This window comes from Protopterus annectens, chromosome 1.part1 (assembly GCF_019279795.1).
Source record: "Protopterus annectens isolate FY-2018-M chromosome 1.part1, PAN1.0, whole genome shotgun sequence".
Classification (NCBI taxonomy): domain Eukaryota; kingdom Metazoa; phylum Chordata; order Ceratodontiformes; family Protopteridae; genus Protopterus; species Protopterus annectens.
In genome coordinates this window covers 1,048,887,669-1,048,915,416 of record NC_056726.1, presented here as the reverse complement: position 1 = coordinate 1,048,915,416, position 27,748 = coordinate 1,048,887,669, and the positions used below count along the sequence as shown (strand labels likewise).

At 40.0% G+C, this 27,748-nt stretch overlaps 1 protein-coding gene across 1 annotated transcript in view; it reads left to right on the top strand.

The window, feature by feature from the left end:
* The window catches only part of LOC122808871 (zinc finger protein OZF-like), a 137,114-nt gene extending 111,057 nt beyond the window's left edge, over nt 1–26,057 (top strand). The window contains exon 4 of the mRNA XM_044079975.1: nt 23,909–26,057. Coding sequence (XP_043935910.1) covers nt 23,909–25,293 — 1,385 coding nt within the window. The 3' untranslated portion in view covers nt 25,294–26,057. The remainder of the gene's footprint in view (nt 1–23,908) is intronic.
* Nucleotides 26,058–27,748: the final 1,691 nt, after the last annotated feature.

The following is a 27,748-nucleotide window of genomic DNA, read 5'->3' as shown; positions in this document are numbered from 1 at the left end:
CAGCTCTGTTAATCCTCCACCTCAACTATTTGACTTTAAAAATCATACGTTATCCTCAGTACTGGAGCATAAATCTGATATTTCTTTTCAAAAATCTCAGTACTTTGATGTCTTTGATATGCTGTTTATCTGCCAGCATATAGTCTAACCTACTTCTTCCCTGACCCAGTCCACAAGGAAAGTAGAGTCAATCTCTGACTTCTCTCTAGTCCTTCATCTCTCAAAAATTTATTCTGTTAATCACCCTGAAAGCCACTTTTAGCTCCTTGCATATGGTTCACTAGCACCATACATTTTAGCTTATCAACATTTCACAATACCATTAAACTCCACCCCCCCAAGTAATTAGCCTATCTCATGGGTTCACAGACCCATAGGTACTTACTAGGCTATTGATCTGTAAGAATCTTAAGAAACCTAGCCTTACATTCCCATGGTAGATTTTCCCTCTATATGCTTATAGGTTAGTATCAGGCTAGTTGCCATTGCACGTCATTTTAAGCCTAGCCAGTTTCCCTTTTTGTTCTCAAAATAACCTATCCCATTTGGTTATAGATTGGCCTCACCCGTGTCATGGTAGATAATTCATATTATCACAAGTAAGAATAAATGGATCATACCATAGATAATTTGAGAAAACCCATGCATGGGATCAAACATTTTGGAGCTGCCTCTGTCCATTAGCTGTACAAGGGGCAGTCCTTGCATAAATTTTCTGTTTCCCATCCATAGATCGAATTTGCACTTGAAAATGGACAGGATGAGCTTTGTTTTATGTACCTGCGGAGTCTGTTCCACAGCAGCTGTTTCCCCTGAAAGATATACGTGTCCCTTCAATCTTTTCTTTTGATGTTGCAGAAGAGGTTTAGATCCCTAGATTGAGTATTTCTGATGCCATTTGAATTGCTGATGTGCAGTAAATCCATAAGTAATGGGTCGGAGGATGCCTTGTATGCCAGTCACAGGTCATCTATTAGTAGTCAGTAGGATACTGAATTACAGGGCTTTGAGTTTGTCCACATAGGACATGTTTAGGCCTTGTATCCTTTTAGTGAGGTGTCTCTGTGGCCATTCCAGCTGTTGCATACGTCTGGACAGATACATGTCAAAGGGGGTATTATACAGTATTCAATGAGTGACCTAATAAGGGCTGAGTAATGGGGGGAAATGGCATCCCTAGACCTAGACACAATCCCTTCGTTTGTAAGCTGTGCAACGTAAAAGAACTTTCTTACAACAGTAGACACGTTGGTCGAAAGTTAGGTCACTGTCCACATAAGGTCCCAAATCTCAAGCAACTGTATAAACTCTTAGGTTTGTATTGTCAACATGGTAGTTGCCTTGTGTAGATGATTTCCCAAATGATACAGTAATGCATTTTTTGGCATTTAAATTTCATCCATGATGTGACGTCCTTCCTCTGGACCAGTAATCAAGGAGCTGGAATCCTCATCACTGACACCGGTGAGGGGCTTTCAATTGGAACAAAGATAGATACACACGGTATTTCCAAATGCAGCTCTCTGCACCAAGCACAATTTCTCTTAAGAGCACACACTGTGTTTTCCCTCTTTCTCTGTCCAGGCTCCCAGTAAGACTCCTCACTGGCATAGTTATAGAGATGAGTCCTCAGCTGAGTGTCACAGGCCAAGTCCTCCACCACCATTTCTGTAATACCAGTGCTCTGTTTCTCTGCTCCAAGTAGCTGACACACACACTCTTTGAGACTTGATTTTCACACAAACGCACACACACACACACACACACACACACACACACACACTTGGAAAAGGCTGACACAGATTTACTAACTATGCCTCTCTGCCCAGACTATAAGGTAGATAATGCTACCAGGACACTCCAAAGCCAGCTACTCTAAAACTTTTACAAGGGTGCCCCATTATACTGAGTAAAATTAGTAGTGATACAAATGGTAGTGCTTGATCAACGCAGCAAGGCTTCCAGGAGCGGCTGCGCTACAGTGTCACAAAATAAATATAAGTACTCTCAAAGGTTAAATATTCTCTAAAAGACCAGTCACAATGAAAAGTTTACATATATTTAATAATAAATAATAAAAGAACATGAAAATACTGAATATCTATTTACAATAAACACCAGAGTTTAGTCACAGGAAATATTAAAAATAACACAGATGAATGGATTCTCACAGATACAGAAAAACAATATTTAACTAAGCTCACTGTATTTTCCTGACTGATCTAAAGAATTATTATTCCCTGGTTACTTACTAAAGCAAGGTAAGATGAGTGAATGAGTAATCTTTTTATGTCAGGTTTCAAAAACAGACTACTACTATGAGACTTTTGTCTCATCTAGTATTAAAACATTATTTCAGTGCTGAATTACAGAATGACATCACATATATCTGGTCATCTGACTTCTGGTTTCCATGCTACCCCCCTTTACCAGAAACTGAACCAGAATATCACAAATATGTGTTACCGTACACACAGACAGAGCTTTGCTAAGATGTGTTATAGCACCTGTAAGCCATAAAACCATTTCATCACTTCCAGCCTTCCAGGATAGCAATTAGTTTGCTGCTAAGGACAATACAACAGGTTTCCTAGTCTTTATTTTCACAGACATTTTGTCTCTGGCTCCAATCTGAACTGTAAGATACAGTCTTTATGGCCTTCCAAGTAATTTAATTTTAGACTATTTGTCAAAGGTAGCTGGACTGAGATTAACCTCTTCTCTTCCAGTTAGCCTTTGCTATAGTATATTAATTCCAATAGTTACAATACAGTCTGACATACATGTGCATTTCTTTTTCTGTCCAGTAGGACCCACTGTTGGTACATTTTTAACAGAAGCAACTTTACAAATACATTTGTAACTCAAGCACCTGTACAAATCAGCTTGATAGACAAATTATATATAATTCTTTACAAAACTCCAGCTGGCTATGCTGGCATATGTTATACATCCATTGCCCTACTTCTCCTGGCATAGCTGGCAATACCTCACATCGTCACACATGATTTTGGCACCAGTTATTTATTTTAGGCAAACCTTCCTGTAGCATGACTTTGTTATTTGGGGAGTCAATGACTGCTCCTAGCTTGCAGTCATCTGCAAACTTAGTCAACCGAGCCCTTTGGTATTGGCTTTCAGTTCAGAAAAGTAGATGCCAAACAGGAGAGGTCCCAGCACAGAACCCTGTAGCCATATGTTTACTCTGTCAGCTACCCTTCTTTCACTAAGCAAAAATGAAACTGTGAATTAATTGAACAACTTACTGGCATATAACATCATTGCATTCATTTATGTGAGCTCCGGAAACTAAAGCTTTTCTAGTGAATATCTGCATAATGGGGATTGTAGACCCATTAGTTAGACTCCAAAAAGTCTTGACAGCTTACTGTAACACAGTCACAGAGTACTCACAAGCAGCCTACTGGAAATTACCATGTTGTCTCCCATCAGTGTCAAACCTTTGCCAGAGCATATGCCTTTTTGGCAATTTTGCTGCTTTAAAACCAGGAAGCGCAAGCACGTTAAAATCACAAGCTAATAAAAACCAAAAACGTGCTGCAATAAATGAACTAACAGTGGCTATTATCCAGGAAAATTTTAATTCCAAATTGTTTAGCACTTTTGTTCCTTTAAATGGAACTTTATCAAAAAAATAAAAGTCACTGTGAAGTTATATTAAAAATACAGTTTCAAAAAAATCACATAATTAAAAAGTCCCCAGTAGTGAAAACATTTCAATTAAGAAAATAATCAAGTAATTAGTCCCTGAATTAACTCAATCAACCATTATAATATTTTAATCTCAAGACAGAATTAATAGAGTAAGATTCATTGAGTCCCAGGTAACTTATAGCATAATTTTAACTGCCGTTCTAACTCACATTTCTCCAAATGTTCTTCTATAATAAAACCCTGGGAATCACTATGAACTTGTTCTGTAACCAAAACCCCCCCCAAAAAAACTATGCATACTTTCTTTTTCCACATGCTTAAAAAGTACAGTAGTAGATTTACATTTATGAATATCAAATAAATGTTCATACATGTGCTCTCTAAGTTTCTGGGAAGTCTTTCCGACATAAAATGCCAGACAGTGTTTTAACTGAGCCAGATATACTGCCATTATATAATTACAAGAATACGTTCCTTTAAGTTCATAAACTACATTCCTAACTTGGAAATAATCTTTCACACTTATATAACCACATTGGGGCAAACTCCATACTTAAGCATACCCCTGTTTTTCATAAAGGTATTTTTCCTACCTCCTGAGGTGTTACCATTCGCTAAGTAATGCTTAAAAAATTTAGCCTTCCTATATGCTATGCTGGGCTTTTCACCAGCTTTTTTTTCCAGTATGGTCCTGTCCCCCCCAAAAAAGAGTTAATTTCTTACACAAAATATTCAAAATACTCCCACTATCAATAGTAAAACTAGTAATAAAAGACCTTTTAAATCTACCACAATTATTACTTGGAACCCCCAGCTTTAACTGATCAGTGTCATTCAAGTTTAACTGGTCAGCATTCTCATACCTACTTGCATCAGTGAGGGGCTTATAAAGCCTACTCAGTCTTTTACATAATACTTACTCCTTAATATTCCATACAAAATCGGATGGATATCCTCTTTTATGGAACATACCTACCAAAATTTCACATTCATCATTGAACACATCAGTATCAGAAAACATTCTTGCCAGCCACATTAGCTGGCCTTTCACTACTGCCTTCTTTTGATGTTTGATGTTTAGGATGCATACTTTTGTAATGTAAAATTGCCAATATTTCGTTTACCATAATCTTTTCTTAAATCAGCATCCAAATATATATTTTTTTCCTTACCACTAATATATGTAAGTTTCAAAATTCAACTGTGTTATTAATATAGTCAATAAATTCTTGTAACTTCGTGTGAGAATCATTTCATAAAAATATATAATCTAAAAATCTCATATAGAAGGACCAGGACTCTTTTAAATGGACTATTCATAATGAAATTGTGTTCCCAGTAACTCATTACAAAATTATGAAAAATGGAGGCATATGCCAACCCCATTGCTACTCCAGTTTTTTGTCAAAAAAGTTGTCCCTCGAAAAATATAGTTATTTTTTTAACACCAATTCCATTAAGCTAATAATAGGTTTAGTTTTGTCTGTTGGCAGCTTTGTACAACTATATAGACACTCTTCAAATCATTGTAACCTCACATAATGTGAGATTACAAGTACAAGTTTTGAACATTGATTGTAAGGAACACAGCCTCAGCATTAAAAGGCACCTCCCCCATTTTCCTTAAAAAATACTGTGAATCTTTACAAATGTACATCAAATTGTTCATCCTGTCTTTTAAAATATTATCCAGATATTTCACTATAAAAAACATTTTTGATCTAGCCCCATCCACGATTGGTCTGAGGGGGTAATTATCTTCATTTTTATGTATTTTGGGGATACCGAAGATCCCTGCAATAACCAGTCTATCATTTAACATAAATTCAAATTCGATTTTAGTAATTTGGCCAAGTAACAACATTTCCTCTAACTCTAAAGCAGTCTTAGAAAAGACAATGTTTACTTCATTCCGGACACTTCCTTGTATGTGTCCTCCAGTGACATAGCATTCGTGCAATCAGAATAATCCTCTTTGTTCATTATGACCAACACACCTCCCATATCTGGTTCACTACTCTCATACATTTGTCCTCACAAATGTCTTTTAAACATTTTTGATCCATATTGGACAAATTCCAATAATTCCTACCATTTGACTGCTTTAAAACATGTCTAAAATCTATTTTGCACATTTATTTTTCAAGTATCTGTAACATATGATATAAAGGGGGTTACATGTACTTGATCTATGTAATAAACTGTTAATACCCAAATTCTCAGCAGAAAACCAGAGGGATAAATTAAGTTTTCTAATAAACAATTTTAAATAAATTAAGACATTTATTTATTTATTTATTCCAGTTTGATTACCGGGAGGTCCACTGGGTTTGGGGGCCCATTTTCAGTGGAGGTCTGGGGAGAAAAGCTCCACAGGAAACAACAGTTTAATTACATAAAATTCAAAGACAGTTTGCATTACATATAACAGGTTGATACAAAAAAGAATAAACACTAACAATTTCTATATTGGTCAGGAGGAAAAACAGGCATATAGCATAAAAACCAGATTTTAATATTTAGTTACCTATACTATCTATATTTAAAAGAGGTTAGGAAGGTAAACAGGTTAGCCTGGAGAGAAGGGGGAAGATAGCTTGAGAGGTATGAGCTGAAGAGTGCAGTTGCATTTCCTGTTTAGATAGAGGTAGGAATGAAGTTGGGTTTTGAAGTTATTAAGGTTGTTACAGGTCCTTAGTGTGGAGGGCAGGGCATTCCATTTTTTAGCTAGGGTAAAGGATAAGAGAAGCTGACCTACTGGGTGCTTGGGTTTTTGTACGGTGATCAGGTTTTGGCGAGAAGATCTAAGGGATCTAAGGGGGGTATAAGGTTGTAGAATATTGGAAAGAGCAGGGCAGTTAGTAGGATGGAACAATAATTTGTGGGCTGTCGTGATTTGGAGAAAGTCAAGTTGATTGGGGAGTTCAAGCCAGTTTAGAGAGTGAAGGGAGGTGCAGTGATGAGAGGAGGATTTGGCATTTGTGGCAAATCTGGAGATTTTGTTGTAACATTGTTCCAATATGGAGGTATGTGTGGATGATAAATTAGTGAGCAGAGGAGCACCATACAGTAGAGAGGGAAGGAGGTAGGTAGAGGCAAGAGTTAGTCTGGTGGGAGGAGAGAGGAAGTGGTTGTTTCTATACAGTAAGCCAAGTTTTATGTGTGTTGTTTTGATGTTTAGCTGGATATGAGTATTAAATTTTAGTTGGTCATCAATCGTAACACCAAGAAGTTTGGTGGAGGGTACGATCTCGATAGTGGAGTTGTTAAGGCTGGTAATTTGAAATGAGTTTTTATCAAGAGAGGAGGATTTAGAGGGGGAGAAAAGGAGGATCTTAGTTTTGTTTGCATTTAGAGAGAGATGATTTTGGAGCATCCAGTTTTCAGTGGTTGAGAAGGCACTTTGTGTTAGAGCTTGGAGCTCAGTTAGGTTAGAGGAGCAGCAGATCAAAGTGGAATCGTCAGCGTATTGCACAATTTTGGTGTTAGGAATGGCTTTGTGGAAGTCGTTAATAAAGATATTGAATAGTAATGGGCCAAGTATGGAACCTTGGGGTACTCCAGTAGGGGTAGGAAGGAAAGTAGAGGTGGCTTGGCCCCATTTCACAGCTTGGGACCTGTTTGAAAGGTAGCTGGAGAACCAGGAAAGAGTTTTTTGGCAAAGGTTGAGATTAGAGAGATGGTTTAGAAGGTGGGTATGGGAGATGGTATCAAAAGCTTTGGATAAGTCTAGTAGAACAGAGGATACTATATTACCGGAGTCATGTGCTGAATTGGCAGAGTGTAAGAAGGAGAGAAGGGTGGTGTTAGTACTGTGTCCTGGTCGGAAGCCGTGTTAGGTAGGAGAAAGTAGTTGGTGTTTGGTAAGGAATGGCAAGAGCTGCAGGTTGATGCATTTTTCAAGGATTTTGGAGATAGGGGAGAGGATGGCTATGGGACGGAAGTTAGAGACATTACAATTTTTGCCACCCTTATAGAAAGGAAGAATGAAAGCAGTGCACCATAGTTTAGGTACATAGGATTCAAGTAGAGACCTATTAATTAGGATGCTGATAGGTAGAGCAATAGCGTCAGAAGCTATTTTTAGGAAGGAGGATGGAATGCTGTCAGGGGCATTGGAGCAAGGCTTTATAGAGAAGTTTCTTTATCAGGTGTGAGTTCGAAAGAGGGGGGGGAGGGAAGATTGAGCAGGGAGGGGAGGAGGGTTATTGTTGGTGAAAGTCTTGTTTAGCTCAGCGATAGAAGACGTGAAGAAGGAATTGAATAGTGAGGCAATTTCAAGGTCAGTTTGCTGGTATCAGGACAGGGGTTGTTTTTTGTACCTGGCCTAAGGAGGGAATTAATAGAATTCCAGAATTGTTTGGGATTTCTTGCATTGTTTTCTTGTAGTTTGATGTAGTAAGACTTTTTATCTCTAATGACTTGTTTTTTGGCAAGGTTTCTCAACTGCTTATACTTAAGGAAGATTTCAGGCTGTTTGTGTTTAAGGTACGCTTTCCAGGTTTTATCCCTTTGTAGCATAATCATTTTTATATCATTGGTGAGCCAAGGGGTGGTTTTTGTTTTAACTCATTTTGTTCTTATAGGAGCTAGGGAGTTAAGGACAGTTATGAATGTTGAATTGAAATAGTCAACGGCTTCATCTAATGGTAGTGTTTTTAGGGTGTCCCAGTTAGTTAGCTTAAGGGAGTCAGAGAAAGAAGTAGGGTTAAAGTTAGATAGGTTACGAGAATGAATGTAGTGGTGAGAGTGTGGGGAGGTGGGAGTAGCTCGAATGGAGAAGGCAGGAAGGTGGTCTCCTAATGGGTTAGGAGTGACACCAGATTTTATAACTTTGTTAGGATGAGATACTAGGATCCAGTCAAGTATGGTGCCAGGGGGATTAGTTTTGTTAGGTCTAGTAATGGAGTTAGTAAGTTGAGTGAAGGTGAATAGGTTGATTGTTATGGTGGGAGGTGTGCCACTTAGAAGGATTCCCTGACTGCTGTGGCGATGTGGTTGTCGAAGGTGAGACCACTGTCCACCTGTGTCCCTAAGTCTCTTGTCACACTTTCGGTGTTTAGTGTACTGCCACCTACGTGGTAATTCACGGGTACATGTTTTTTCCCAAAGTGGATAACTATACATTTCTTGGCATTGAGCTTGAGCCCATGGCTCTAGCACCAAGCATCTGTTTCTGTAAGGTGCTTTTGTAGAATATCAACATAATTTGGGGGTTCAATAATGGCTCCCAGTTTGTAGTCATCTGTGAACTTTGTTAGCCAGAGTGTCTTAGTGTTGGCCTGTACTTCAGAGAAGTAGATGCCAAACAAGAGCGGTGCCAGGACTGAACCTTGTGGTACTCCACTTGTCACTTGTCTGGAGCTGGATTTGGAGTCAGCTACTTTTACAGTGTGGGTTCTGTCAGTAAGCCATTTGGCAACCATCGAGTGACGTAGGGATTAATGCCCAGCTTAGTAAGTCTAACTATGATTCCAGAGTGGGGGATGGTGTCGAAGGCCTTGGCGAGGTCCAGATAGGCTGTGTGGACCATCTTACCCTTGTCCACGGCTCTGGAGACTGATTCGAAGAAGTCAATCAGGTTCAGGAGACAAGATCGGCCCTTCACGAACCCAAACTGGGTGGGGTCCAGTGTTTGAAGGTTGCCAATGTCTTTGTTTATAAGTTCCATGATAATATGTTCCATGGCCTTGCAGATCAGGCTCGTCAGACTGATGAGGCGGTAGTTCCCGGGATTCGAGGTGGATCCCCCCTTGTGGAGTGGGATAATTGTAGCTGTGTACCATTCAGTGGGCACAAACCTTGAGGTGAGGCTATGATTAAATATGACACTTAGGTGAGGTGCCAGTTGATTTTGTAGTTCATGTAGTACACAGCCTGGGATATCGTCTGGTACCATGGATGCTGTATTCTTAGCCTTGGAGAGTGCGTTTTTTACCCGTGTGGCCGTTATTACCGGTATTTGGCAGTCTTTCGGTATTGAGATGGGCCCTTTAGGAAGTGAGGGGGATGAAGTTTGCACTGAATCGATCTTCCAGGATATTGGCAATATACTTGGGATCAGTATATTTAATGCCATTCTGTTGTAGCTCAGAGCCAGTTTGAGCATTGCCGTTTAGATTCTTGACATAGCTATAGAATGCCTTGTGGTCGTCTTTGGAATTTTTGGCAATTTTATTTTCGTAACTAGCTTTGGAGGATTTTATGAGGGATCTCAGCTTCTTACTGAGGCTGGTAAGGAAGTTTTTTGCATCCTGGAATTTTCCTCTTTTCTGCAACATTTTCTTCCTTTTGTTGTGAAGTTTGTTTATGGCAAGGGACCACCAGATTGGCTTTCTTTTTTCAGAGGAGAGCATCTTGGTTCTATTGGGGATGGTACAATTCATGCACGAGTGGATGTGCTCGTACAGTGCCTTAGTGTAGGATTCAGCAGTCGAACTTTCAGTTCCTGTGTGCATGGGTGTCATGAAGTTTGTCGCTTGTGACTTGAGTAGCATGAAGTTGGCTTTGGAGAAGTTTTTTATAGAGGTTTCCTTACTGGGGGTGGGGGGGGTGGGGGTGGGATGTGGATGTCAAGGGTGATTAGCTTTTGGTCAGACCTGACCAACGAGGGGGTGACCATAGGTGTGGCGCATCGATTTCCCATGTTGGTAATGACCAGGTCTAGGATATTGTAGCCCCTGGTGGTACTAAGGATTAGATTATTTAGCCATAGCTAGAATTTCATCAGATAAAACATCAGTGCCACCTATCAGTGTATACTTAAATAGCCAGTAAGCAGTAGTAAGATTAAAACTGCTATTCCTAAGCTGTTCAGCCCATGAATCTTTAAAAGAAATCTATACTCAGCAGTATTGTCCCTGCTTATCTAATTTACATCCTGCAAATTTGTCTCTTATTCCTCTCACATTTTGTGACAACACTCCCAAATGCTTTAGATGTAATTGGCATAATAATTAAGGTATTTGCCTCTTATATACAAGTTATGAGGTTCAATTTTGACATCTGACAAATGCCTGTGTAGAGTTTCTGTGTTTTCCTTGTGTCTCTGTGGAGTTCCTTCCACCTCCAAAAAACATTATAGGTGTTTACAACTCAGTCATACAAGAATGGAGTCATGGGCAGCAGACAGACTCTAGGTGGAGCCTCTCGAGGAAAGCGTTGTATAGACTAACTTATTTAGGCATGAGCTGTGGTGTGCAGTATCCTCTAGATTGGAGAACACAGATCACAGACTGCACACTGTAGTAGAGCTAGCCACTTGACAGTGTAAAATATTGGCTGTAGGTGATTTGGTCATGTTGATTAATGTTGCCAAAAATGAGCATGTGTATATGTGGCTTGAGGAACCAGCCTATATTGACCAGTGCCAGGGAACCATGTTAATGGTGGGAAGGGTCTATGTGTCTCTATTAGTCAGTGTGTATGTGCCATAAAACCCAGCATTGCTGGGTCAGTAGGCTTCTGGCCTTTTAGTATCCAGTTGCCCAGCTTTGGTTACCTTGGATAGGTCTATTAAGTGAGAGCTTGACATAAAATCAATCAACCTGACACTTATGAACTAAGAATTGCTACACTCTATATAACTCACTGACAGGATACAGCTTGGAAGTGGATGACATGATAGTAAGGAGGAAGATGGACATCATTTGTGTCCAGGAGGCAAGATGGAAAGGCAGTGCACCAAAGCCACGTGTCTTGGGATCAAGAGTCTGCTCTTCAGGGGGAAGACAGAATAGACAGAGTCTGGGAATGGTGGTGAGGTAGTGTCTTCAGAAGACAGTGAAGGATGTTATCAGAATTAGTGGTTAGACTCATGGCAATCAGACCAAGTGTTTTCATAATCTCAGCCTTTACTCCACAGAAGGGTTGTGATAGTGAGGAAAAGAGTACATTCAGGGAGAAGTTGCAGGGCCTACTAGATAAAGGAGGACAGCATGTACTGGTGGTGGTAATGTGGAACCTGAGTGCCCACATTGGGACTGAAAGAACAGGATATGGGGACTACCTGAGTCCACATATGTTGGACAACAGGAATAAAGAAGGAAAAACCATTCTATTTTTCTGTCTGGAAAATCACCTGATGGTGGTCAGCACATGATTCTTCAAGAGAGACAGTCAAAAGTTTGCATACAGAAGCAGCCAACACGCAACTCATGTAGATTTCTCCTAGTAAGGAAGGAACACTGGTGTAGAGTCAGAGATTGAAGGTCATCCCCAGTGAAACAGTCTGCCCTCAGCTAAACCACTGATGGCTACAGTTATCTGCAAGCAATGGTCAAAGAAGGCTGTAAGATCAGCAGAGACCAGGCTGAAGACCTGGATGTTGACTGGAGTGGAAGCACAAGAATTCAAGGATACACTCAGGGCTCTGCCACCTTGGGAAGAAAAGGAAGTAGGTGGAGATGAAGAAGAATGGCAGCATCTTAAACCAGAAGGTGTAAAGACTATAGAACAGAAATGTGGTTGAGACAGCTGTGGAAATAAGATAAATAAGAAAAGCTGGTGGTGGATTACAAAAGTCCAGGAAGTTGTCAAATGAAAGAAGGTATGCAGGAAAAAGTGGGAGATATAAAAGATGGACCAGTCTAAGAAGGAATACTGGTTGGCCAACAAAAAGGATAAGAAAGCAGTTGTAGTGGCAAAGAACAAGGCATCAGGGGCATCCACCAGCTTCTGGAAAGTGATTGAGCAAATGGCTCAAAGAAACTATCGGTTGCAAGACAAAGACGATAGCGCTCACCAGTCCACAGGACATCAAAGGCAGATAGAAGGAGTACTTTCTGCAACTCCTAAATGAAGAAACTGCACAAAAGCTGTACTGACCCAGACACAGCCCACACTTAAAGAAGAGCCCATACTAGAAGATGTAGGTATAGCCCTATGGAAAATTAAGTCCAGGAAAGCAGCAGGCTGAGATGAAGTCACATTAGATATGATCAAAATGTTGAGTGAGTTAGGAGAGAAATGGTTGCAGAGTGTACTCCACAATGTAGATGGAAAGGTGTATTCGGGACGACTGAAAAATAAGCATCCTAGTGCCAATGTACAAGACTAAAGGTGACATTCACAGCAGAGGGCAGTGTATTGGTATCAAACTCCTAACATACTGCATGAGTAATAATAATAATAATAATAATAATTATTAAAGTTTTTCTCCTGCCACCCATCCTGTTACACTAGGTTGAAGCACACCGCTATATCTGTTGTTGCCCTCCCATTATGATAATTTGACAACATAATTCCTCCCTCTCCCCTTTTACTGGTTGTTGACAATAAGCATATAAGTAACACTTTGTAAAGTCTCTCCCCTCAAGCTATTCACCAGGCTAAGAGATCTTTGATAAAATTGCTTAATACTGAGTGTTCAGACAATGCTTGCACTTTTTCAGTGCTAAATTGGTGAGTTTTTCTACAGTTGGTGTACTGGTTCCTTCTGGTGGCAGAAGAAGGTTTCCTAGCTGGTTGTGGCCATTGATTGCTACAGAGACTAATTTCAAGTGCCTTACTATTGATAGGTATGCTGTGATAAACTTTTAGTTGCATATTTTCTGTATTATACATATGACAGTTTAGTGTGACACTCTCCAACACATTGCAGTGAGGTTGCTTATACTGTATAGATACAGGAATTTAGAGCCTTAAATTTCTCTATAAACCTACTTCCCCTAGTTTGTATTGTATTGTAAATGTTTAGCTGCAAGTCCACCCAGTTATTATCCTGAACCAATCAAACACCAAGCAAATATAGTCACCACTGCACCTGAGTCATTCCTGTCAAAACCATTGACCAACACTCCCCCACGACTTATGTAGCCAGCCTGATTGAGATATGTATCTTGAGACAGTGTAAGAAATGTCTCATGCTATATGATGATCATTTGTTACTCAAACAGCATTACGCAGGGTGTGAGAGACGTACCTATATAATGTCCTTGTTGGCAAGAATCTCACATACATTAAACTCAGACACTAAAATCGTCAGCAGTTCACCACATCACCACACTTCACCAAGACCATCACAATGCACATAATCCATCATATGCTGAGATTCTAAAGATTAACTTGCCTAAACCTCAAATACCTCCAACATGCAATGCAGGCATAAAGCACACTCAACAAGTTAAGCCTAGCTTGTCATATAGCACAGTTAGTCTCAATGTCAAGCATGCTGAGCCCATAAGGCAGGCATATACCTAACCAAGCATTCTATTTATAGGTGATGCCACTGTAAGACACAGATGTACCTCTTACCAGGTTGATCATGAAGTGAGTGACTATTAGTTACCTGTCTGGTACCAGGATCCATCGGATCACACACGCTCTCAAGTCCTTGAGCAACAAGTGCCACTATGACTCTGCCATAGTACATGTGGATGAAAATGACTTGAAGGGTATCTCCATGGACTATATGAAGAGAGAGACAATGGAGCTCTCAGACTTTGTGTCTCAGGCAGGTATGAGCCTAGCATTGAGCAGCAATCTACCTTCTCCAAAGATGATGCCACAATATGAGCAAAAAATAATTAACTTCAGTAATTGGCTTAGGTTATGGTGCCATTCAAAAGTGGTATAATATTTGTCAGCGTGATAGGATATGATTGATAGACCATATTGCTTTGCTGGAGATGGCCTGCACTTCTCCTCTCTGGGGTTTTGATTATTGTCAAAGACATTGTCTACCCCAATAGTGCTTCTTTTGGCAGTGTCAGCCTGATAAAAGGAAGCAACGGAAAATATGAAGGTGTTGCTGATCAATGCTTAGGAACCTAAACAAGAAACTCCACTCCCTACAAGCCCTTCTCAGCCTGAAGGACATAGATGTCTGTGTAGTGACTGTCTGTGGTTTAAAACAGAGACAAGCACTGCAGCTGTGCAGGTCTATAATGTCTTCCACACATTTAGACCAATTATTGCACAGGAGGGGAAAAAAGGTGAAGGTGTCTCAGTCTTCATCCAGAAGAGGCTCACATCAAGGCTGGTAAAGCAGGATGATGCATTAGAGCTTCTTCTTGTCCAAATAACCATTTGAAAGGTCCCATACCATATACTAGCTAGCTGTAGAACTCTCACTATGACCCAAGAAAACCACAGCTCCTTTCTACAAAAACTAGAATTACTCTGTGTTGAACACAGTACCATTTTCTTAGTTGATCTGAACTATCCGACTACAACTAGTGCACAAGCATAGAGATTCCTAGACTTTGTCAATACAAATGCCCTAGAATAATTAGTCGGAGTACCTACTTGGAGAAACAACATTTTGGATTTTATCCTCACTAATGTAAGGGCATCCTGTATTATGTCATGTGTATCTTCATCACTTATTACGTATGATCATAAATCCATCTCATTCTAAATAAAATTGAAACCAGAGACCCCTTCCAGTTAGGGTACCTTTATGAATTTTACTACTCCAGAGTGAGACAATGGCAAGCTTCAAATACCCACCAAACCAAGTTAACTCCACTAAATATACTGAAACATACACCGACACACTATAGCAGCATGTAAACTGCTGCACAAATGTAGCTGGACCCTGTAGGGACAAGTGCTGGACAAACAAAGCTACATGGTGGACCTATGAAATCAACAAGCTTTAAAGGAAGAGAATTTTGACCAAACATAGCAATTCCCAGAATAACAGAGCCCTCATCAGTGAAATAAAAACAGACAACGCAGGCATTTGGTAAAAACACCAAAGCCAAATTTGAAGCTAAAATATCTACCCAAGCCAAAGACAATCACGAGGCATTTTGTAGTTGTATTTGTAATCTCAGAAATACAATGCAATAATGTGCTGAGATAATTGTGAATGATGTTACCTACACTGAGGCTGAAGATATTGCAAACCTACTGGCTGGTTAAATTTGGCTCAAACTTTACCCCTCTCTCCCCTATATCTGTCCCAGAATATATACCTGGAACCAGCTCACCTTCAGCTGTCACACAAGACCAAGTCCTAAAAGTGCTATCAAAAGTAAAAGAGTACTGCATCAGTGGGTCCTGATAATAGCTGTGGATGCATCCTAAATGTTATGAAGCATGATTTAGCCACCCTCTTAACAACTCCGTTCAACCTCAGCCTCCATACAAGTTTTGTACCAAGTGAGTAGAGAAACAGCTACAGTCATTCCCCTCAGCCTCCATACAAGTTTTGTACCAAGTGAGTAGAGAACAGCTACAGTCATTCCCCTGCATAAGAAAGAACATTTCGTAGACCTCTAAGCCTGACCAGCCTCATATGCAAAGCCATGGAAAGACTTATCATGGAACTACTCATTAAGAACATAGGGAATCTCCAAACACTGTACTCATCTCAGTTTGGATTCAAGGGCAGGTCATGCTTACTCAGCCTGGTGGAATTTTTTGAAAAAGTCACCAAAGCAATGGATGAAGGTAAAACTGCATACACTGCATACCTCGACCTGGCCAAAGCTTTTGACATGGTCCTCAACTCTGGGATAGCACCAAAGCTAAATAAACTGGGAATAAACCCCTACATCACCTGCTGGATTTCCAGCTGGCTTACAGATAGCTTCCCCTAGTTTGATCCCTTGCATTCTATCTCAACAAAGAGACCAGTCATTCTTGGAGTCTTCCAGGATTCAGTGCTGAGACCTCTACTGTTTGCCATCTTCTTCTTTTCTGAAGTAAAAGCCAATACCAAAGGGCTCCAGTTGACTACTAAGTTTGCAGATGACTGCAAGTTAGGAGCAGTCATTGAATCACCAATTGACCTGGTCATCTTTCAGAAAAGTTTGTCCCAAAAGATTGGTGTCAAAATCATGGACTGAAACTAAATGCTAAAAATGCATCCACTTTCCTTTGGGAAGTCAGCTTTTGGGGCTGACCTGGCTACATCTTGGGTGGTTCCTATGGTTGATGAGTTAATCAATCTTATCTTATGCCAAATGTGGAAGGAATCCGATACAGCAGAACCCATACCTAAGAACCCAGACAAGTTTTTTGCCCCTGCTAAAGATAGGGCCCACTGGAGCAAGGGATGGCGATGGCAGTTGTCACTTAGTGAGAGCTTGCAGAACAGAGCTCATCTGTCCAACCTGCTAATAGGTAGTCCAAGGCTTTGGACAGATTTGGCAAGCACATTTATGTCTCAGCAACCTTTGCCCATCCGTCTCTGAATTATGTGGTACATTTCAGCAGACTACAAAGGGGTTTGACCAAGAAGCTTTTCAAATCTCTTTCAGGTTCCATGTCTGTGGAGGACCAGAAGAAAGTTTCTTCACAACTGGCCACCCTGTAGTCCATCTCCAGTGCATCCGTGAGTTTGATCTCTCATGCAGCTAAAGGTACCTCTAGAGCTGCAGGTTCAGACATTGTGGTCAGAAGGCATGTCTTGGTGCACCTGTGATTTTGCAGACCCCTTCAAGTCTTCATTCATCAATGCTTCTTCAAATAGACCATCTTTGTTTGGCCTCAGAGTTAAAGAAAAACTCCCCAGAAGGGAGCAAGATGGAAATACCCTGTCTGCTGTTAGGATCCATTTTTCTACTCCTCAGAGATCCTTCTTCAAGACATTGTGAGTTGGTAAAAACAAGTTGTTTTGTAAGTCCCAAGACCTTTTCCAGGAATCGCAAGGAGATAGCTCTTCTTGAGGCAGAGTGAGGAACTCTAATGGAAGATGACATCCTCGTGGCAGAGGTGGCCCTGAACCAAGGCTTCAAAGATACGTTCTCTGACCGATCCTACCAGCACTCCTGAAGGGTTACCTGACTGCTGCATTCTGGATGCAGTCGGGGGGGGGGGGGGTACTTATCTCTGCACCCAGAAGCCTGGGCATCCATCACAAAATAACCTGGGTGCAGAAATCATATCCAGAGGTTATTTCATACCATTTTCCCAAATTCCTGCAACAAAAATGGAAAAGATCCCTGATGTACCACCCAATAAAAGGGAGGCAGCAGCCCTGGAGATAGAAAAGCTGCTAGAAAAAAAAGAGTCATCCAAAAATTCCCCCCAGATCACAATGATCCAGAGCTTACTCAAGATTCATTTAGTGCCAAAGAAGACCGGGGACTTGAGATCAATTTTGGATTTCAGCAGACTCCACCAGTATGTAAAATGCTATAAGTTCTGGATGATCATATTTCAGTATTTCAGCTCTTCTATGAAAAGATGACTGGATGTGCTTGATAGTATGCATTTTGAAGATTTATTATATCAAAATGAACAGGTGCTCCAGAAGATACCTGTGCTTCTGGCTGGGAGCCAGGCATTAGCTGTTCAGAGCACTGCCCTTTAGTCTCACCACAGCCCCCAGGATGTTCACCAAACACATGGCAATGGTAGTGGCTCACCTGAAACTGCCGGGATTCTGGATGTTTCCATGCCTAGACAACTGACTCCTGACTGTTTCATCCAGGCATCTATTGATTCAAGTGAGGGATTACTTGATTCAGTTATGTCATCAATTGGGTATCACAGTTAATTACACCAAATCACAGCTTACCCTTTCTCAGACCCTGGAGTTCATAAGTACTCGTCTAGACATGACCAACCAGATAGCTTCGCTTTCTCTAACAAGAGTTCATTTCCACAGGTCTCAGGTCGTAACAGTAGTCTCCTCTTCCTGTCCTTCAGCAACACTAGTTCTCCAAGTGTTAGGATCGATGGCAGAAGTGAGAACTCTAATTTCTTTAGCCAGGTATCATTTCTGTATCCTACAATAGACTCTTTCAGTACAGTTGTCTTGCCTTCAAAATCCTCTAAGCACCCCAGTCAAGATTTAAAAAGCTTGCAAAGAATACATTCTTTGGTGACTTCATTCAGAAAAAGTTTCTCAAGGTCGCCCTTTTGTTCTCCCACAGCCAATAGCCACAGTCACCATGGACACCTACCAAATTGGGTCGGGGTGCATGTTTTGGGAAGGACAGTCCAAGGTACATGGTCCCCAGAACAGGCCAATTTGCATATCTGTGTCCTGGAAATGAAAGCTGTCCTACTAGAATTGCAGTCTTATCAAGATGTTCTACCTTCAGGAATGATTGCAGTACATACAGACAACATGTTAATAGTCTGGTATATCAACAAACGGGGGAACCATATCTTACCCATTGTATTAAGAGGCAAAGAAAGTGTGGCAATAGATGATTTCTTCTGGTTGTTTTCTTTTGGCAATGCACATACTAGGGAAAACCAATGTGCTTGCAGACTGACTAAGCAGGTCCATTTTGATGCCTTATGAGCGGTCTCTCAGTCAAAGAGTGGTGGAAAATGTTTTTTGTCAGTGGGGCCAGCCATGCTGCAATCTTTTTGTTTCTCCCCTCAACAACAAGTGCAGTAGGCTCTTCGCCCTAGTCCCACCACATTGGGAGTCACCAAGAAATGCTCTAGTCCATGACTGGCCCTCAGGTCTGCTTTATGTTTACCCCCTGTTATCCCTAATCCCCAAATTTCTACAGAAAGCATCCTGGTTGAAGAGTGCAATCATCCTTATTGCACCTTTTTGGCCTTGTCAGGTCTCGTTTCCCCTTCCTCTAGCCTCATTTTCTTTATCCACCTTAGATACTGGATCCATGTCAAGACCTGCTATCTCACCCGACAGGGATACAACATCCAGACATCAATGGCCTTGAGTTGGCCACATGGTTTCTCCATTTCCAATGATGGCTAGATAGTCTGGACTTTCTTCCCCAGTTTGACTGAATTTTTTATCCTCTCAGAAGCTTTACACCAGAAAGATTTGCAAAGTAAATTGAAAAGATTTTCAATCTGGGCCCTTCAGAGGGACCTGGATCCCTTCTCTGCTGCAATCTCAGTAGTTCTCAATTTTTGGCCTCCATTTCTAACAACAAAGGGAGCTATTTGGGTCTATATTACTTCATTGAAGGTTCATTTCCATAAACTTTCGTTCATCAAGCCATATACAGCAAATGTTCACTTCTGCGAATGTTCAGTTCAATGAATGATTTTCCCGGGGAAAGTAACGAGTTGTCCAGCATCAGAAATTTGCCCTTTTCCCCACTGTAGCGCAATCTCGGAGTTGGTATATATAGTTAGGGGGGTTGTGGGGGGCACAGCTCCCCACCTGGGTGGGTTTGAAGTACTGTGGTTTGTGTGACAGTCTGAATGCTGGGCCACTCATTACTTTCCCTGGGAAAGTAATTAATTGAACTGAAAGTTCACAGAAGTGAACCTTCCCTGTAAATGGTTTAGTGAACAAAGGTTTGCGGGAATGAACCTTCAATAAATTGATACAGACCCAAGCTATTCTACTATTAAAGTTCAACTAGTGACCATTTCAAATTTTCAGTCAAGCCAGAGTCATTCTTCCTTGGCTTCCTCAAGATTGTGCAAGGCTGTCCTTATTTATTTACTCAGACCCCCAGTTAAAGATCCTACACCCCCTTGGGAGTTGACTGTTCTGTTACAGGCAGTTACCCATCCTCCCTTTGATCCTTCCACTAAGATTGACCTCAAGTTCTTGTCATGATAAACATTTCTTTCTGGTCTCTATAATCTCTTCTAGAAGAGTATCTGAAGTCCAAACCATCTCCACAAGACCTCCATACTTGATCTTGTATAAGGATAGGGTCTTGTTACACATGAACCCATCTTTTCTGCCAAAGATGACTTCTGAATCCACCTTAAGTCATCAATTTACCTGTATTCTTTCTGAAATTCTCAAACAAAGGAGAACGTATGCTGCATCTTGTGGACATACATCGGCAGCTTAGATTTTATTTGCACAGAACACAGGATTTCAGGAAATCTGATCAATTGTTTGTATCCTTCTCCAAGAACAAATGGGGCAAAGCATCTTCTAAAATAACTCTAGCCACATGCTTGACTGATTGTATATCCTTTGTTCATAAAGAAAGCAGTTGAGTTTTACCTAAGCACCCCCAAAGCACATTCCATGAGATCTACAGCCACCTCATTGGCCTTTTGGTCAACATCATCAGTAGATGCTATTTGTGCAGTTGCCGCTTGGTCCAGTGCTCATACCTTTATTGCTTATTACAAGTTAGACATACTATACATAATTAGGGTAGCATTTGGTTCCACTGTACTCCAGAATATTCTTCCATGAGGACTAGCCAGAGTTCACCTAGCTGGGGACTATGTCCCATCAGTTGAGGAATGAATGGTAACAACAACATCAGATACAAAAGTCATGTACTCACCATAACAATGCATCTCTGTTGTCCATTTTCATTCTTCCACAACTCTCCACCTTTGAGACTCTTTCCCTCTTTCTTAGTGAGGCGTAAGGGATGTCCTTTTGGGAACTCACCTGTTCCCTGCCTTGAGGGACAGCCTTTCTGTATGTTCTTATCTTGCTTCTTTATTATAATAGGGTATCATGTCTTCTTACTCTTGGGGCAGCAAAATTGATCTGAGGTATACCAGGAGAGCGGGGTGTTATGGGTAAAGGGATGAGCCCAAGAGCTAGATCAATGAATCTAGTAAAAGTGGCCAAGTCAGACTCAAGATCCATCATTCAGGAAGAATGAAAATGGACAATATAGATTTATCATTATGGTGAGTACATAACTTTTGTTTTTCCCATTTGTAAACAACAGAATAAATTACCCAGGGACATATAGCTGAGTTTAGCTAGCCAAGCATTTACAAGCTTGCGCTGTATAACAGGGGCAGAGTTGCCAGTCCAGAGGTAAATTCCCAGTTCCCCATCCATTGGTCCAGGTTACTTTTGAATAGGGTCAGGAACGAAATCTGCATCACATGGACAGGAAGTTTGTTCCAGAGTAGGGGTAGTCTCACAAACACACACCTTTTACTCCAGTATGCCTCATTTAAGTTGCAAATAAGGTTTAGGTCTTCAATCATGGATTTTTAATGCAGTTACACGTGTTGTGGGGTAGAGAGTCCATCAGTATTCGATCGGAGGATAAGCCAAGTATAGATCACCTCCCGGTAGTCTGCAGGAGATTGATTATAAAGGTAAAGCTTTGAGTCAGTCTGCATATTCCATCTTGTATTCTTTTTTGTAAGATGCCTCTGGGAGCCTTCTAGTTGCTGCATATGTCTAGTTAGGTACATACCTAAAGGAACATTATTTCAATGATTGGCCTAATGAGGGCTGAGTACAGTGGGGTGATGACATCTTTGGACCTGGATGACATATCCTTGCATGTGTGGTGTATAGTACTAAAGAATGATTTCCTTACAACAGTAGAAATATGATGGTCCAAATCCAAGTCGCTGTCCACACATTTCCAAGTGCCTAACTACAGGGCGTACTCCTAGTGGTTTATTGTCTGTGAGGTAATTCGTGGGGGTGGCCATCTTTCCTAAGGATACTATTACACATTTTTTTGCATTCAGTGTTTGGGAGAGAAAGGAAGAAGGCAAGGAGAAACGAGGGCATCCATCAAAAATATGGATGGGCTACATGAGAGAAGACTTGCAACAGACTGGCATGACCTTTGAAGAAGGTAGGAGAGTGGCACTGAATTGAGAAAGATGACTCTTGATGTGACACCCTGTCCCCTTGTTGAAAATGGGGAAAAATGGGGGTTGAGGAGGATGAGGAGGAGTCCTTAATACTCATGTTGTGCGCAGACCACCAGTTTCTGCTACCCGAAATACACAGTTCCCGCTCACTGCAGATATAATACAGCTGATGACAGGTACATGCCACAACAGCCTTGTTAGCACCTACTTGACTAAACAATAACTGAATTCTGCATGTGTGTATGTGTAGTTTATGAGTACATTCATTTTGCATATCAAACCAGCTTTGGAAGTCTGCAGAGAACTCTACCACTTTCCTGCTGGGAGTAGTTCTGAGGTGCTTGGGAGATATGGATATACAGAGAAGGAGCAAAGTGTTTACTGATCTAGAATTGATGGTGGTCTTTGACCTTAACTGAGAGAGACAGATATTCAGGTGGCAGGACTTGTTCATTATGATAGTAAGAGCACAACACATCGTTCTAAAACAGTGCTATTTTTATAATAAAAACATGTGCATATGGGTCTCTGGGTTTCACTTGAGGAATATCCACAGATCAAGATGTATCAGACATAAGAAGCAATACTAGACTGTACAAGTTACTGCCCTTTTTCTAGTATGTCTTGCCATGTCTTCAGGGACATTTGAGAGCTGTGCTGTTGATTTTTGAGTGTTATGTGCATTGCTTTCAACATATCTGCAGCATTTTTGTACAAACAAAAAAAGGTTTGCATTTATCAGCAGTTTTTAGTGTTTACTGTCTTTTGTATATCTTGGGATGCCCCATTCAAACTTCTCAACCTCTTAGTGCAAGAAATCTGGACAAAGCCTAACGTAACGGGGATAGATGCACAAAAATAGGGGCAGATTTTAAATATTTTTCTAATAAATTTAGAAAGTCGTTAGACTAAGAGGATTTGGGTTAACATGCATTTTTATGAAAGATGTGAAGTCTAAAACTCAAATGTATGTCATTATTTAGTGACTTCCATCCTTGGTCATCCCAGTGATTTGCCAGAAAACCACAAATGTTATAAGGAAAAGACAAAAAATATGAGGCAAAAATCTGGTCAGTTGAGAGTTATGGCCCCATTCCAAACTTTCCAGTAAACTTTGCTTCAGTGTATTTTTTTTTTCTTTTTCCATCTATAGGTACTGAATTTCACTTTATTCAAAGTGTACAATATTAGGAGCAATTAATTTATATTTATTTACTGCAGGTAAATATATTTATTTACTGCAGGTAAATTAAAACATTCATTCCACTTTTTTAAATATTTACTTGTTCTAAAATATTTTATATGAACAGATTGTTTAGTTTATTTCTTTCAGGTAGGAAGTATATTCTTTCTCCAGCATGTCTGAGAGTTTTGTGCAAATAAAGTAATGTGCTAATTACTTTTGAAGTCCAGCTTCTTCTAGTATTTTCTTTAATTTTCGCTTTAATAAGCACGGTATGTATGCTATTGATGTTGGTGGGCACTTGGAAATGTTTACCTAGAGAATTAATTACAAGATTAAGCATATTTAGGCTGAGCATGTTTAATTGCTTTATTTTTGCAATGTTAACAGTGTCCTGAAAAAATGAAATGTATCTTGACAGTTATTGTTAAATGGCATTATATAAACAATATCAAATATATTAATCCACAGTTTATTGTTTTTTTTTTAAATTTGGAATTGAAAAAGATATATATATATAAGACGCACTTACTAACTCTTAGACGTAAGGAAAATAAACCTTATAGTGAATGCCTGCCATTTTCTGATAATACTAATCTTTTTAAGTCTGCAGGAATACAGACTACAGTAAGATTCAGAGTCATCAGTTATCACATGTCAAATGCCTTCATTCTGAACATGACATGATTTTGCTGGATAAGACATCTGTCACAAGATGTGGCCCTCTACAGACGGGAAGTGAATGCCATAACTGCACGGAATGTAATGAGTGGTTTTCCTCTAAAGCTGATCTAGAAATGCATGTAAAAACTCATGGACAGGAACAGCCATGCAAGTGGCATTCTGACACTAAAAAATTCAAATTATGGAATAACAGCTCAGATGAAAAGTCCATTTCATGTGGTAAAAAACAAAATAAAGCCAGTGTTTCATATGAGACCATGCTGTATAAAGACGGTTCATGTGACAAAGGCTTTAAAAGTAAAAAATGTTTATCAGGACAACAGATTATTCAGAAACCACATAAGTGTGCCACGTGTGGCAAGTCTTTTACACGGAAGAGCAGCATGGTAATACATCACTGGGCCCACACTGACCAGAAACCATACATGTGCTCCACATGTGATAAAGGTTTTGCAGAGATGAGACAGTTAACATTGCATCAGTTTATACACACTGGAAAGAAACCCTATGAATGTGCAAGTTGTGACAAGAGTTTTACACTTAAAATAAGTTTGGAACGCCACCAAATTATACACACAGGACAGCGACCATATAAATGTGCCATGTGTGACAAGGCCTTTTCACGGAAGAGTAGCATGGTGCGACATCATTTAGTTCACTCTGAACAGAAACCATATGAATGTGCCACATGTGGTAAAGGATTTACACGGAAATGTTACATGGTAAACCATCAGTATGTCCACTCTGGAATGATGCCTTTTAAATGTATTACATGTAACAAAGGTTTTACTGATGAGAAAAGTCTAGCAATGCATCAATATACCCATGCTAATCAAAAGCCATATAAATGTTCAACATGTAACACGGGCTTTACAAAAAAGAGTAACATGGTGAGACATCAGTATATCCACGACGGGCGGTGTGGCGGGCATGAACCCTTTAAATGTGCCATATGTAATAAAGGGTTTGCAGACAAAAAATGTTTAGAAGTGCATGAAGTTATCCACAATGTACAGAAACTTTATAAATGTGACACATGTGGCAAATATTTTGCACACAAGGGTAGCATGATACGGCATCAGTTAATCCACACTGGGCAGAAACCTTATAAATGTGCCACATGTGGCAAGAGTTTTACATACAAGTACAACATGATAAGTCATGAGTTAGCACACAGTGGGCAGACATCATATAAATGTGCAACATGTGGCAAGGGTTTTAAACACAAGAGCACTTTGTTAAAACATCGGTTTGTCCACACTATGAACACAAAAGTTACTGAGAACAAACAAGTGGTAATACGTTAGGATCACCCAGTACTGAGTGTTAAGTAACAAGCCCCTTCCTAATAAGAAACATATTTTCAGGATGTGGAGGTAGAAAACAGATATTATGAAACAAAGACAGACATATTTTTTGTAGTCGTAGGAAGAAATGAGCGAATAAAAACAACTTTCAGCCTGATTTGTATACACTATTAATACAAGTAGTCTTGTACAGACTACAGAAGGAGGCAATACATCATGTGTTTGCTGTGGCTGTTAGGACTGAGGCTGTGCTGATCTCATGAAATTTAAATATGTTCTAACTTAGACATTTTTTTCCTCCATGGCATAAAAAGCTTACATATTTGAAAAAAAATGAAACCAAAGACCATCGTGGAAAAAGAACTTGTTAGCAAAATTAACAGAGAGAGTCCTAGATACATTGCAGGTATTGAAGTGTACACTGTTGCTAAACACCACAGACTGAAACGGTACTGATTTGCATAAACATTAAATACGCCCTTACTTCACAATACAGCCAGTTCATTCCAATTTTATTTCAAAAATTCAAAAAAAAAAGTTTGAAAAGAGAAAAAAAAAAACAATCTAGATTGATACCTGTTATTCAGACTGTATTCATAGTTTCAACATTATGTAATTCACAAGTGATATACTTTGCATTTGAAGTAACCAAAGTTAAAATGACATCCATTCTCACACTAACAAGATGTTTTGTAAGAGAAAAAAGTGGACATTTGATCCCACATTCCAAAGACATGCAGTAGCTGGAGATTGGACACACTAAATTGGCCATAGGTGTCAGTGTGGTGTGGAAGAACTACTTTAGCAGGGCTAGCCACCTGGCAATGTAAACCTTGGCTCTAGATGATTGTCACTGTTGAAGTGACACCCTGACACCATCTGCAAAAAATGGGAAAGGGGGGTTATGGATGGATTTGGTCAACAGGGGTTATATAATTACTTGGGAACAGATGGTGGATCATTATTATAACATAAAGTAAGGAGCATAACCTTCACCCTCCTAAAAGTAGAAATCAGTTACAAAGCCCGAGAAAATAAGAGACATCCACTCCACATCAGGGCTACATCATTAGTAACAGAGTTTGTAAATTCATTGGAACTGGACTCCTGTCATTTCTTGTATGATTGTGGAGCATTATCCACTTACACATGTGTGCATGCTGTCTCAAAATGTTATGGTTTTACACAAGACCCACTGGTGTTTCCTTGCTTTATTGTATGCTTTATAGTAGAATACCTGTCATACACTGATCATCCCCACACTGATACAACAGTAACTCATGGCAGAGGATCTGAAAGAGAAGTTTCTGTTTCAATGCTATAATAACAATTGACCAGGACTCAGTCTAGGTAGTGATAAGCAACTGATTTGCATATTTAGCTCTAGGATTAGCTGTGTCTAACTCTTGTCAGTTCAGAGGCATTTCCAGTAGAAGTAATACATATCTGAGCATTGGTTATCCTGTGTAGTTTGAGCACAGCTTTCAAGGTAGATGTACCACCCTCAGATGAAGGACGTGTATGTAAAACAGTCTTTCACTGGAAGACCAAAACCTATGGATATGAAGAATAGTACCTTGGAGTGGTGCTTTGTGCAGACAGTGTTGTCAGTGATGGTCTTGAAATGCCTTATGTAATATCCATATGGTCCCATGCAAAGTCGTGCAGGGAACATATTTACAGAGGTCATGAGAAATTCCAAAAAAACAGATGACTTTGTTCCTATAGTGGTGTTACCTGGAATATCTGCAAACCTGTAATCCTGCTGCCTTGTTCTCAGTCACTGCTTTAGGTGTTCTTTTGTCTTGGGACCACAAAAATAAGGACCTTTGAGCAGATGTGCTATGCCGTGAAATATTTATGGTTATAGTATTATATAACAAGCTAATACAATTTAAGCTATTATTCTAAATTGTTGTGCTGCATTTCATGACTAAAAGCGTATGCATGATAACTGGTTTGGACCCCAACAGCATTAATTTAAAAAATTTTAAACAGGCACATGTATCTTAGAAAAAGGAGTACATACCATTAATACAGTATAAAATAATTGTTGGAGACTTATGGGACACTGTAGGGGATCATATTGTAGACTTTTTTCCTGCCAAGTGGAAACTTAAGTAATATTTATATTTGTGTTTTACGTCTCTCTGATGATCTTGCTGTCCCACCTCTGAACTGACCTGTTCATTTACCAGTTACTACCAACTGTAATTTCTCTTGGTTGGGGTGGGAGTCCTGCTGTGGTGGCTATCATCCAGTATGGCTCATTCTTTTATTTTTATTACTTCCCTGTCCCCACACTTTTCCTAGATGGGCAACAGTATGTGATATGTTCTGCATCTGAGCAGGACAGCAACATAATTCTACTCTGCAGTTTCCTTTGCTGGCTGAACCCACACACACACACACACACACACACTACTCATCATATGTGGCTTCTGCTTAATAGGAT